General features: G+C 51.4%; 1 protein-coding gene across 2 annotated transcripts in view; it reads right to left on the bottom strand.

Annotated features, from left to right (window-relative positions):
• Positions 1-801: 801 nt before the first annotated feature.
• The window catches only part of wu:fa11c10 (protein FAM110B), a 33589-nt gene continuing 21396 nt past the window's right edge, over positions 802-12994 (bottom strand). The window contains exons 2-3 of one of the 2 annotated variants that reach the window (XM_038273527.1): positions 2730-2972; positions 802-2631 (exon numbers count right to left, since the gene is read on the bottom strand). In XM_038273527.1, the coding sequence (XP_038129455.1) occupies positions 1329-2621 (1293 nt within the window). In that variant the 5' untranslated portion in view covers positions 2622-2631; positions 2730-2972 and the 3' untranslated portion in view covers positions 802-1328. Of the gene's footprint in view, positions 2632-2729; positions 3129-12994 lie in introns of those variants that run through there. The other variant, XM_038273526.1, reaches the window with a different exon arrangement.

The raw sequence follows: 12994 nt of genomic DNA, 5'->3' as shown, positions 1-12994 counted from the left end.
CTTTCCTGGTGGGGATCCATGGCGTCGGACTCAGAGGAGCTGATCTATGGCTCTGGAGCTCCTGTTATGTAGATCTAGTCGCAGCTTTTCTTAGTTTGCTGTTTTTTTCTGGGTCTCTCCTGATGCAACATTAATATCGGATATTGGTCTGATATTACCCAAAAAATAATAATATTGGATTTTATCGTCCGGCATCTAAACTCTCTGGTATTTTCATGCTAACACAACTCCTTCTGTTAAAAGTTTCTGTGACTCGTTGGTTAATTTTACATCAATCAGATGTTTTCATATCTTCTGTTTTAATAATTTTACTTTATATTTAGCCTTTTCTAACATTAGACAGCATAAAATAAATAATAAATTCATATTAACATCCCATTGGTGTCTGTATCGTATGGGTGATCAGATAGAATGGCCTAGTCAAAGCCCAGATCTCCACAGGTGCAGCTGTAAAGTGCGGCAGCATCAGAACGGTGAAGGACCTTCTGGAAGACGTGGGCCGTTGGCCCCCCCCTCCTGAACAGTGACACAGAGCAGAAAGGAAGAGGAGGAGGCGGTTCTTATGCAAACATCTTTATTAATGACGCCTCAGTAAAGCATTTCTCCTCTCATCTTTGGGCATCCAGCACCGGATTAGAAAAGCAGAGCCTGCAGCCGTCTGCAGCTCTGGGATCTGATTGCGTTGAACGCTGCAGCTTCCTGTGTGAGGAAGAGGAAGGTAGAAAACGCCTCCTGACCTCAGTGCGCTCGTCCTTTAGTAAAAAATACTTCTCCATATAAATATTGGTCCGTTTGTTTCCTGAGTCGCTCTCCTCCATTCGCTCCGTCAGCCATCTACGCTTCATGTGACCATCATCATCATGTGACCTCCTTCTTCCGGAGGCGGTGAACCGATTTCCTGGCAGCGTCAGAGGAACCAGTTTCCATGGAACAGAATCCCGCTGAATGAACTGGACCAGTTTGTTCTGTTTAAGACACGCTAGCATGCTAACAGAAACATCTAGAAAACGTTTGTGGAAGCTTTATTTGCAGTTTCACAGTATGAACGGCTCCGCCCACATGGTCGCCGTGCGGCGCTTCTGAGGCCCAAACTCGCACCCATGCGCGCCTTCAGTACCGTTAGCATGGAGCCTTCCTCCGCCTTCATCATCACCGGCAGTAAAAACTGCGTCTTATTGCTGTAGAATACCTAGAGGGTCACTAGAGATGCACTTTTAGAACAGAGACTAAGACCTCTGATGATTGACGTCCATAAAAGTCAGTCGCCATGGCGACCAGAAGACAGAGGGTCTCAGTGAGGCAGCAGAACGAACGCCAGCATCATGGCGCTATACGTTGGAGACGCCGCCCTGGGCCTCCCTCGCCTGCCGGATGCCGTACAGCCATTTGATGACCCGTGCGTTCCTCTCGATGACGGAAATCCCGTAGGGGACTCGCTCGTTCATCCTGAGGGGGCCGTCCTCCTCCTCATCCTCATCCCCTCCGTACTCCCTTGCACGCTCGTCGTCCCCGCACTCGGAGCTGGGCGTGCTGACGCTCCGGAGCTTGGAGACGGACACGATGTCGGAGTTGGCCCTGGTGAAGCGCTCCACGCCGCCCAGCCCCTCCACCTCCTCGGGGTCCAGCCCGCAGTAGTTGAAGAAGCGCTCCAGGTCGGCGGTGGCGCGGGAGTAGCGGTCGCTGAGGTCGGACTTGGAGCGGTGGAGGGACGGGTGTTTGCGGGCGGAGCCCTTGGAGCTGGCGTTGGAGATGCGTGTGAAGGCGGGGGAGGCGGGAGGGATGAAGCCCGCCCGGAACAGCATGGGGCTGGGGGGCAGGGTTTGGGAGGAGGTGCTAACCTTGGAGGGGAACTGGTTGTGTGACTGAGGAGGCGGTGGGGGGGGCGGGACCTGCCCCTGGGGGGTTTGTCTGGGCCGGAGGCGGGGCTGAAGGGCGACCCTGAGCGGCTTCTTCACCTCGGCCTGCGGCCGGACGTCCACCCTGCGGACCGTCACCGAGTTGGGGGCCCCGGTCGGGAGCGCCGGTCCCCGCGCCGGGACAGGGGGGGGCCGGCGGCAGAGTCCTGCTGCAGGGGCGGGGGCGCTGAGCAGAGAGGAGGTGCAGGAGGAGGGGGAGGAGGAGGTGGCGTGGCGGAGTTTCTCTGCTGACAGGCTGCTGCAGAGACTCTTCCCCCCCGATGAGGGCGAGGATGAGGAGGATGACTGACCTTCATCACAGACGTCACTGATCAGGTTGTTCAGAATGTCCAGGTTAAAAGGCCTCCGCGCCCCCGGCCCCTCCAGCCCGCCACTTTTCTCCAGGTGGCCCGGGCACCGGGGCAGAACCTTCCGGGTCGCCGGGGGACCAACGTGGCTCTGGGGCATCATCGCCGTGGGAACCAGGGGTTTACGGATGAGCGGCGCCTGGATGGGCGCCTGGCGGGTGAGCGCCACCTGCTGGCTCTTCACGTACTTGGCCTTATCGGCCTCCAGCCGCTCCACGGCGCTCAGCTTACGGGCCCCCGGCTCAGGCGGGGGGCGGAAGTAGTTTGGCCCCTTAGTGAGGATCCTGAAGGGTCTGACGGAGGTGAAGGCGACGCCGGCCAGGCGGCCGTCCGAGGGCCTCAGCGTCTCCACCGGCATTCTGCAGGACCTGAACCAGAACCAGAACCAGAACCAGCTGTCAGTCCCAGAGGGAGGAATACAGAACCCCCCCACCCCGCCCCCCCATATCAGAGTGAACTTCCTCACCAGTAGCTGCTCTGCTCCTCTTCCTCCTCTCTTCTTCTTCTCTTCTCTCAGGGAAACTGACTTGTTGGACCGGGGCGGTTCAGGTCAAACATCAGAACCCTCCGTCCGCTCGGCTGTGACCTGTTTGGGCTGAAGGTCCGAAGCAGCTGACAGTGAAGCGGGTCTCAGATCAGCTGCTGGTGGTACCGGCCCCGTGTTCTCCGTCCCGCTGTGATCCAACGCTTAAAGCCGGGCCTCTTAATCCTGGAGGGTCAGAAAGCAGAAGTCCGGGTCAGAACCAGAGCAGTCGTCCCGCTCCGTTCACCGCTCAGTAACCCAAACAGTTCAGACGGCGGCATCCAGACGCCTCAGATCAGCGCTGAAAGCGAGCGGCTGAGCTCTACTGAAGACAAGCACAGAGGGGGGGGGGTTTAAGAGTACAGCTGGCTCCTCCTAGCCGGCCAATCACGCTGCAGGCCAGGAGGCGGGATCTGGATAACATTGGTCCATCTGCAGAGGCAGTCTAACCAATGGGACCCCTCCCCCCACCCAGAGCCTCATTCAAATGAAAATTTCACTGAAAGGGAGAAAGGGGGGAGGGGGGGGGACAAACGGACCAGACAGATGCAATTTTTTACAGCGACTTGCATCAAGCAGCACGGCAAAGACCCCCCCCCCCCCCCCCCCCCCCCCCCCCCACTTTGTTCTCAGAGCAGGAGCCACAGATCGTCTTAGAAACCATGAATAAACTGATTATGATCCCAGAAACAGCAGAAAAGTTTAAAGTTTGGAAGAAAAAAAAAACCCTGAAAGACCCCCCCTCCCCCCTTATTATTTACAACATCACCTCTTGGGTTACATCACCCCCCCGTCCTCCACCTGTAACTCATCTACCCTCATATATCAGAGCTTCACAGCCGCCTTGTTTAGAGGAGAACATCTGAACATGAGAGCAGAGACGACTGTAGGCGGCCATATTTAGCAGGACAGGAGAATTCAGCTGCTCTTCCTGAAAGCTGCACATAGATAGAGAGTCTGAGTACCACCACTGCCCTCCGTCATGGTGGGGGGGTCACTGGCTGTAAGCTAATGTCTACAGCTGATTCTAACACCATCACTTCCATCAGACATTATACCAACAAATCCTAACATTACAGTTTCTACTTCCCCAGTTTATAAACCATTTCCCACTGGATGGAAAACCTGGAGAAGCTCAGATTTTAAGAATCCAAACTTCTGAAAGTTCTTTAAATCTGAAATGATTCCATCCTGTTCAATAAATGATCAGTGTTTTTAATTCAGAGTAATTTTCATGTGAATGTGCTTTACTGGAGGCATCCATGTTTGTCAAAGAACACTACTGCCACCTACTGGTTAGTGACATTGTCACGGTGCGGTATCGGCTGTTGATCAAGTCCCAGTGCTGTATCTGGTGTTTGTCACAACGCGCTATTATCCAAGTCATCTTGAAAATTATTTACATTATTTTACTGATTAACATTAAATTCATTAAATCCCCACAAACATAGTTTTAGATATAAATAATGATCCATTGATTATTCCTGGCTCACTGGACTTTTCCTTTAAAGCTGGGAAGAAACGTTAAAATCACTCCGGCTCTGACCGCATGCTGTGGGAACACCACAGCCAATGAAAGTATCCAGAGGTTAAAGGTCTGACTCAAAGTTCACAGGTGTCGCTTTCTTTTTTCTTAATGTTAATCTGATCCTGAGGACATGAATCAGTTTAAAGTGGCCTGCAGACGAGCTTTAATCCAATAATCCACTCATTAGTCAGACACTTTGTTCTCCTAACTAGGTTCTGTATGCATGAAGAGAAGCAGAGCAACACTTATCATCAACCTTCTAAATGCCCCCCCCCCCCTCCAATAGATGAGGTCTAAGTATGGAAATGAGGAGCTATGTTCATGCAAATCCTTCCAGGCTGGAGAGCTGCTTCAGCTCATTTGATTTATCATGAAACCGTTGGCTAACGTGTTAGCGAGCGGCCCGTAACGCCGCCGGCCGCACGGATCGATGAACCACATCCGACACAATCAGCCACAGGCTGTTTTTTCCTGCAGCTGATGTCTCCGATGGGGTCAGACCGCAGCCCAGACGCAGGAATTCGGTCTCCTTTCCACAACGGAAACTTTGCTTGCTCTCCTTTTTCACGAGGAGGTCGCTGCTTTCCAACCACAGTTCTGCTTCAGAGCAGATCTGCTCATGCTGAGGCGAGCGGCGTGTCACAGAGGGATTTTAGAGCCGCTGGTTTTTAGGTTAGTGAACAAACAGACGGCAGGGAGACGGATTCAGACCCAAACATGAGAGGAGGAGGAGGAGGCCTTATATCTTCATTTTTTCCCTCCCCTTCACATTTCTATATTAGTTTAACTTGGTGGGGGGGGGGGGGTGGGTCTAAATGGTGAAGGACAGGCTGGCCACGGCGAGTTCATGTGTGTGCGTGTTCTGTGACGCCAGCTCGTATCTCTGCGGCCTTGGTCCCAGCAGACACTGACCCCCCCCAGCATCAAAAACAAGGCAAACTGCGCCTCAAAGCCTCGACAGAAAGCTCCTCTAATCACGCCTGGATTCAGCTGCAGGAAGTCTGGACAAGTTTGATTAGAGGCGCCTGATAAGAAGAGAAAGAAACGGAATCTGCTCTGGATGAAAGCTACTGACAGCTGTTGGTATGGCGTTCTCTCAGACCAGCATACCCCGTCAGACCAGCATACCCCGTCAGACCAGCATACCCCGTCAGACCAGCATACCCCATCAGTCCAGCATACCCCGTCAGATCCCCCGTCAGACCAGCATACCCCGTCAGACCAGCATACCCCGTCAGACCAGCATACCCCGTCAGACCAGCATGCCCCGTCAGACCAGCATACCCCGTCAGACCAGCATACCCCGTCAGATCAGCATACCCCGTCAGACCAGCATACCCCATCAGACCAGCATACCCCATCAGACCAGCATACCCCGTCAGATCAGCATACCCCGTCAGACCAGCATACCCCGTCAGACCAGCTTACCCCGTCAGACCAGCATACCCCATCAGACCAGCATACCCCGTCAGACCAGCATACCCCGTCAGATCCCCCGTCAGATCAGCATACCCCGTCAGACCAGCATACCCCGTCAGTCCAGCATACCCCGTCAGACCAGCATACCCCGTCAGATCAGCATACCCCGTCAGACCAGCATACCCCGTCAGTCCAGCATACCCCGTCAGACCAGCATACCCCGTCAGATCAGCATACCCCGACAGACCAGCATACCCCGTCAGATCAGCATACCCCGTCAGATCAGCATACCCCGTCAGACCAGCATACCCCGACAGACCAGCATACCCCGTCAGATCAGCATACCCGACAGACCAGCATACCCCGTCAGACCAGCATACCCCCGTCAGATCAGCATACCCCGTCAGACCAGCATACCCCGACAGACCAGCATACCCCGTCAGATCAGCATACCCCGTCAACAGCATACCCGTCAGTCAGCATACCCCGTCAGACCAGCATACCCCGTCAGACAGCATACCCCGACAGACCAGCATACCCCGTCAGATCAGCATACCCCGACAGACCAGCATACCCCGTCAGACCAGCATACCCCGACAGACCAGCATACCCCGTCAGATCAGCATACCCCGACAGACCAGCATACCCCGTCAGATCAGCATACCCCGTCAGATCAGCATACCCCGTCAGACCAGCATACCCCGACAGACCAGCATACCCCGTCAGACCAGCATACCCCGACAGACCAGCATACCCCGTCAGACCAGCATACCCCGTCAGATCAGCATACCCCGTCAGACCAGCATACCCCGACAGACCAGCATACCCCGTCAGATCAGCATACCCCGTCAGACCAGCATACCCCGACAGACCAGCATACCCCGTCAGATCAGCATACCTCGACAGACCAGCATACCCCGTCAGACCAGCATACCCCGTCAGACCAGCATACCCCGTCAGACCAGCATACCCCGACAGACCAGCATACCCCGTCAGATCAGCATACCCCGTCAGATCAGCATAGCCCGTCAGACCAGCATACCCCGACAGACCAGCATACCCCGTCAGATCAGCATACCCCGACAGACCAGCATACCCCGTCAGATCAGCATACCCCGTCAGATCAGCATACCCCGTCAGACCAGCATACCCCGACAGACCAGCATACCCCGTCAGATCAGCATACCCCGTCAGACCAGCATACCCATAGTCAGACCAGCATACCCCGTCAGATCAGCATACCCCGTCAGACCAGCATACCCCGACAGACCAGCATACCCCGTCAGATCAGCATACCCCCGTCAGACCAGCATACCCATAGTCAGACCAGCATACCCCGTCAGATCAGCATACCCCGTCAGACCAGCATACCCATAGTCAGACCAGCATACCCCGTCAGATCAGCATACCCCGTCAGACCAGCATACCCATAGTCAGACCAGCATACCCCGTCAGATCAGCATACCCCGTCAGACCAGCATACCCATAGTCAGATCAGCATACCCCGTCAGATCAGCATACCCCGTCAGACCAGCATACCCATAGTCAGACCAGCATACCCCGTCAGATCAGCATACCCCGTCAGACCAGCATACCCATAGTCAGACCAGCATACCCCGTCAGATCAGCATACCCCGTCAGACCAGCATACCCATAGTCAGACCAGCATACCCCGTCAGATCAGCATACCCCGTCAGACCAGCATACCCATAGTCAGATCAGCATACCCCGTCAGATCAGCATACCCCGTCAGACCAGCATACCCATAGTCAGACCAGCATACCCCGTCAGATCAGCATACCCCGTCAGATCAGCATACCCCGTCAGACCAGCATACCCATAGTCAGACCAGCATACCCCGTCAGATCAGCATACCCCGTCAGATCAGCATACCTATAGTCAATACCCGTTTATCCCTTAAATTTTGTATAAAACACAGACTTTAAACTACCTCAACAGGTTGTATCCCTTTAGTCATGTACAAAAAACTAATTACTTTTTGGTGTGTTTTGAAGCGTATGGCGATCTGATCTTAAATAGGTTTTTTTGTACATGACTCGTACAAAACTGAAGGGATAAAGGCAAATCTGACGTGTTGCGTATTGACTATGGGTATGCTGGTCTGACGGGGTATGCTGGTCTGACGGGGTATGCTGGTCTGATGGGGGATCTGACGGGGTATGCTGATCTGACAGGGTATGATGGTCTGATGGGGTATGCTGAGCTGACAGAACAGCTAGCTGAGGTTTCTGAGGGGTTTCCCCTGACAGAGGAAGCAGCCAACATGCAGATTTGTTTATTTTCTGACGGTTTTCTGCTGAACTTGCCTCGTCTATTTTTGGCTCCTTGCCTTTTTCTTGTGAAGCTTCCAAACAAAGAGGTGGAAATGTTGATGAACAAAGGCTGAGGAGGAGGAAGAACTTTACAGAAGTCTGAAAAATGTCAGGAGATCAGAAATATGGAACAAAAACACAGGATGAAATCAGCTCTGCCTGTTAGAGAAAGGACTCTTCCTCTAGATCTGTGAGGTCAAAGGTCAGAGGTCCATCCACGGTCTAACTTCCGAGTGTCTCTAAATGTCTCCAGTCAGACTCGGCCAGAGAATCCCTGACCCGCTGACCTTCGGCTGATAAACATGGAGGATTTTTTTTCTCCTCCTCCTGTGGTGATCCGTCAGTTTTTAAATTATTTTTATTTCATTTAATTTTCCTGTTTAAAGCCGGCTTACTGGTTAGCATGGTTAGCAGTGGCCTCTCCTTCCCCATAGAATGGAGACCCTGTTTGGCTAACGGCTGAGCAGGACGGCGCTGCGTCCTTTCAGCCATCACTCTCTATCAGTCGTATCCTTCATGACTGAATTATTATTAATAGGAGAACCTGATCTCTCTCTCAAATACCACAAACACTGAATCTAACGGCTTTAGCAGCCTGTTGCCTGCAGGACCTGAGAAACATCAGACTTTCAGTTTGCAGCAGGCTGGGCAATTAGTTGCATCTGCAATATAATCTCATTTTAGGAAAATGCTATTTTCAAATCATCAAAGTACATTTAGCAAGTAAGATACTTAAATTTCCCTCCTCAGCCCTTTAGGGAGTGGTAATACTGTTAAAGTGGGAATGCTGTCCCACAGAAGGGAACAGAGAGTCAGCAGCTAGAACCTAGATCTATGCATTATAGTAGGGCCCTGTCACACCTTGAGGATTTATCCAGCGTCTGCCTGACATCCCAGAATCCCCTAAAACCCTGGCATAGGCTGAACCTTCTATGGATTTTTCCGACTTTGGCCATATACTGGGAGTATTGATAACAAGTCCAAAACTTATGTCCAATAACAGCCTAACTCCTGCATAACGCACGGCGGCGTAATGCCCAGGAAATGATGCACAAGCACCATTTTATGGGCACTAAGGAGCATCAGTTAAAGCTGCTCCCCTAAGGTGCATTGGAGGCTCCGGTCTGCATAAAAGGATGTCTTTGATTACGGTATTAACCAGGCTGCTGTTTAAAGCCCGCCCCAAAGAAAAGAATAAATAAGAGAAATGGAAATAAAGCAGGTTTCTGGTGTCAGCAGATTGAGCGTCATGTCTGCTAGGAAGTGTGTTGGTGGTGGGCGTGAATGCAGGGAGGATCCATCACTCACCTTCTGGCTCACCCTATGATGGGGATGAAGTCTGGAGGAGAACTGACGGTTTCCTCCTGTGAACCCCCTTTATACCAAAACGCTGCCAATACGCCATTATACAGTAGCTGGAAGTTAGAAACACGTTCAGCGCTCGTCTGGAACACGTCAGATACGCTGATATGTTGGAGAGCAGTTCTGGATAAGTTACGCAGAAGTTACTGAGAGGTTTAGGATCAGCTAGACGCCACGACTGATGAGGAACTGACACTGAACGGATGTCGACCATCAGATAACTGACCTGGAACTGACGGCCTACAGATGGCGACGTCTGGACGTTCATGTTCCAGCGTTCTTCAGCGTACTCATAACTATACAGAAACTACCCATAACTTATCCAACGTATGGCAGCGTTTTTGTCAGATTTCTCGTACGTCAGGCATACGCTGGTCTAAATCGTCAAGGTGTGAGAGGAGCTTTAGAAGTAACAACTTTTTCAAGGTCATTTTTCAGTAAAATCCAGGAACACTGGATTCTGGTCAAGCAGGCTTTCAAGGTCCTGGAAAAACTAAAACCCTGGAGTAAAAAATTGACAAGCTGGTGCTTAGTGCGAAGGAAAATCGCAATAAAAAAATCTCGATATTGGCTGAAAAATAATTGCAATTTAGATTTTTGGCAAAAAAGGTTCAGAACCAGGCAGGATGGAAGGAGCAGAGAATCTGACGAAACGTTTTCAGGTCATAAACCCGGAGCACTAAAGCTGTTTCTAACGTGCAGAAGAACGAGCTAACTAGCAGCTGCACCTGGATGGAGATGATCAACCATCAGTAGCTTCTAACGCGCAGAAGAACGAGCTAACTAGCAGCTGCACCTGGATGGAGATGATCAACCATCAGTAGCTTCTAACACGCAGAAGAACGAGCTAACTAGCAGCTGCACCTGGATGGAGATGATCAACCATCAGTAGCTTCTAACGCGCAGAAGAACGAGCTAACTAGCAGCTGCACCTGGATGGAGATGATCAACCATCAGTAGCTTCTAACGCGCAGAAGAACGAGCTAACTAGCAGCTGCACCTGGATGGAGATGATCAACCATCAGTAGCTTCTAACCTGCAGAAGAACAAGCTAACTAGCAGCTGCACCTGGATGGAGATGATCAACCATAAGTAGCTTCTAACGTGCAGAAGAACAAGCTAACTAGCAGCTGCACCTGGATGGAGATGATCAACCATCAGTAGCTTCTAACGTGCAGAAGAACAAGCTAACTAGCAGCTGCACCTGGATGGAGATGATCAACCATCAGTAGCTTCTAACGCGCAGAAGAACAAGCTAACTAGCAGCTGCACCTGCATGGAGATGATCAACCATCAGTAGCTTCTAACCTGCAGAAGAACGAGCTAACTAGCAGCTGCACCTGGACGGAGATGATCAACCATCAGTAGCTTCTAACCTGCAGAAGAACAAGCTAACTAGCAGCTGCACCTGCATGGAGATGATCAACCATCAGTAGCTTCTAACCTGCAGAAGAACAAGCTAACTAGCAGCTGCACCTGCATGGAGATGATCAACCATCAGTAGCTTCTAACCTGCAGAAGAACGAGCTAACTAGCAGCTGCACCTGGATGGAGATGATCAACCATCAGTAGCTTCTAACCTGCAGAAGAACAAGCTAACTAGCAGCTGCACCTGCATGGAGATGATCAACCATCAGTAGCTTCTAACCTGCAGAAGAACGAGCTAACTAGCAGCTGCACCTGGATGGAGATGATCAACCATCAGTAGCTTCTAACCTGCAGAAGAACGAGCTAACTAGCAGCTGCACCTGGATGGAGATGATCAACCATCAGTAGCTTCTAACCTGCAGAAGAACAAGCTAACTAGCAGCTGCACCTGCATGGAGATGATCAACCATCAGTAGCTTCTAACCTGCAGAAGAACAAGCTAACTAGCAGCTGCACCTGGATGGAGATGATCAACCATCAGTAGCTTCTAACGCGCAGAAGAACAAGCTAACTAGCAGCTGCACCTGCATGGAGATGATCAACCATCAGTAGCTTCTAACGCGCAGAAGAACAAGCTAACTAGCAGCTGCACCTGGATGGAGATGATCAACCATCAGTAGCTTCTAACGCGCAGAAGAACAAGCTAACTAGCAGCTGCACCTGCATGGAGATGATCAACCATCAGTAGCTTCTAACCTGCAGAAGAACGAGCTAACTAGCAGCTGCACCTGGATGGAGATGATCAACCATCAGTAGCTTCTAACGCGCAGAAGAACGAGCTAACTAGCAGCTGCACCTGGATGGAGATGATCAACCATCAGTAGCTTCTAACGTGCAGAAGAACGAGCTAACTAGCAGCTGCACCTGGACGGAGATGATCAACCATCAGTAGCTTCTAACCTGCAGAAGAACGAGCTAACTAGCAGCTGCACCTGCATGGAGATGATCAACCATCAGTAGCTTCTAACGCGCAGAAGAACAAGCTAACTAGCAGCTGCACCTGGATGGAGATGATCAACCATCAGTAGCTTCTAACGTGCAGAAGAACGAGCTAACTAGCAGCTGCACCTGCATGGAGATGATCAACCATCAGTAGCTTCTAACGTGCAGAAGAACGAGCTAACTAGCAGCTGCACCTGCATGGAGATGATCAACCATCAGTAGCTTCTAACGTGCAGAAGAACAAGCTAACTAGCAGCTGCACCTGGATGGAGATGATCAACCATCAGTAGCTTCTAACCTGCAGAAGAACAAGCTAACTAGCAGCTGCACCTGGATGGAGATGATCAACCATCAGTAGCTTCTAACCTGCAGAAGAACGAGCTAACTAGCAGCTGCACCTGCATGGAGATGATCAACCATCAGTAGCTTCTAACCTGCAGAAGAACGAGCTAACTAGCAGCTGCACCTGGACGGAGATGATCAACCATCAGTAGCTTCTAACCTGCAGAAGAACGAGCTAACTAGCAGCTGCACCTGGATGGAGATGATCAACCATCAGTAGCTTCTAACGTGCAGAAGAACGAGCTAACTAGCAGCTGCACCTGGATGGAGATGATCAACCATCAGTAGCTTCTAACGTGCAGAAGAACAAGCTAACTAGCAGCTGCACCTGGATGGAGATGATCAACCATCAGTAGCTTCTAACGCGCAGAAGAACAAGCTAACTAGCAGCTGCACCTGCATGGAGATGATCAACCATCAGTAGCTTCTAACGCGCAGAAGAACAAGCTAACTAGCAGCTGCACCTGCATGGAGATGATCAACCATCAGTAGCTTCTAACCTGCAGAAGAACGAGCTAACTAGCAGCTGCACCTGCATGGAGATGATCAACCATCAGTAGCTTCTAACCTGCAGAAGAACGAGCTAACTAGCAGCTGCACCTGGACGGAGATGATCAACCATCAGTAGCTTCTAACACGCAGAAGAACGAGCTAACTAGCAGCTGCACCTGGATGGAGATGATCAACCATCAGTAGCTTCTAACCTGCAGAAGAACGAGCTAACTAGCAGCTGCACCTGGACGGAGATGATCAACCATCAGTAGCTTCTAACACGCAGAAGAACGAGCTAACTAGCAGCTGCACCTGGACGGAGATGATCAACCATCAGTAGCTTCTAACGTGCAGAAGAACGA

This window comes from Cyprinodon tularosa, unplaced genomic scaffold (assembly GCF_016077235.1).
Source record: "Cyprinodon tularosa strain WSP-4 unplaced genomic scaffold, ASM1607723v1 ctg875, whole genome shotgun sequence".
Lineage (NCBI taxonomy): Eukaryota > Metazoa > Chordata > Actinopteri > Cyprinodontiformes > Cyprinodontidae > Cyprinodon > Cyprinodon tularosa.
This window is presented reverse-complemented; position numbering and strand designations above follow the sequence as displayed.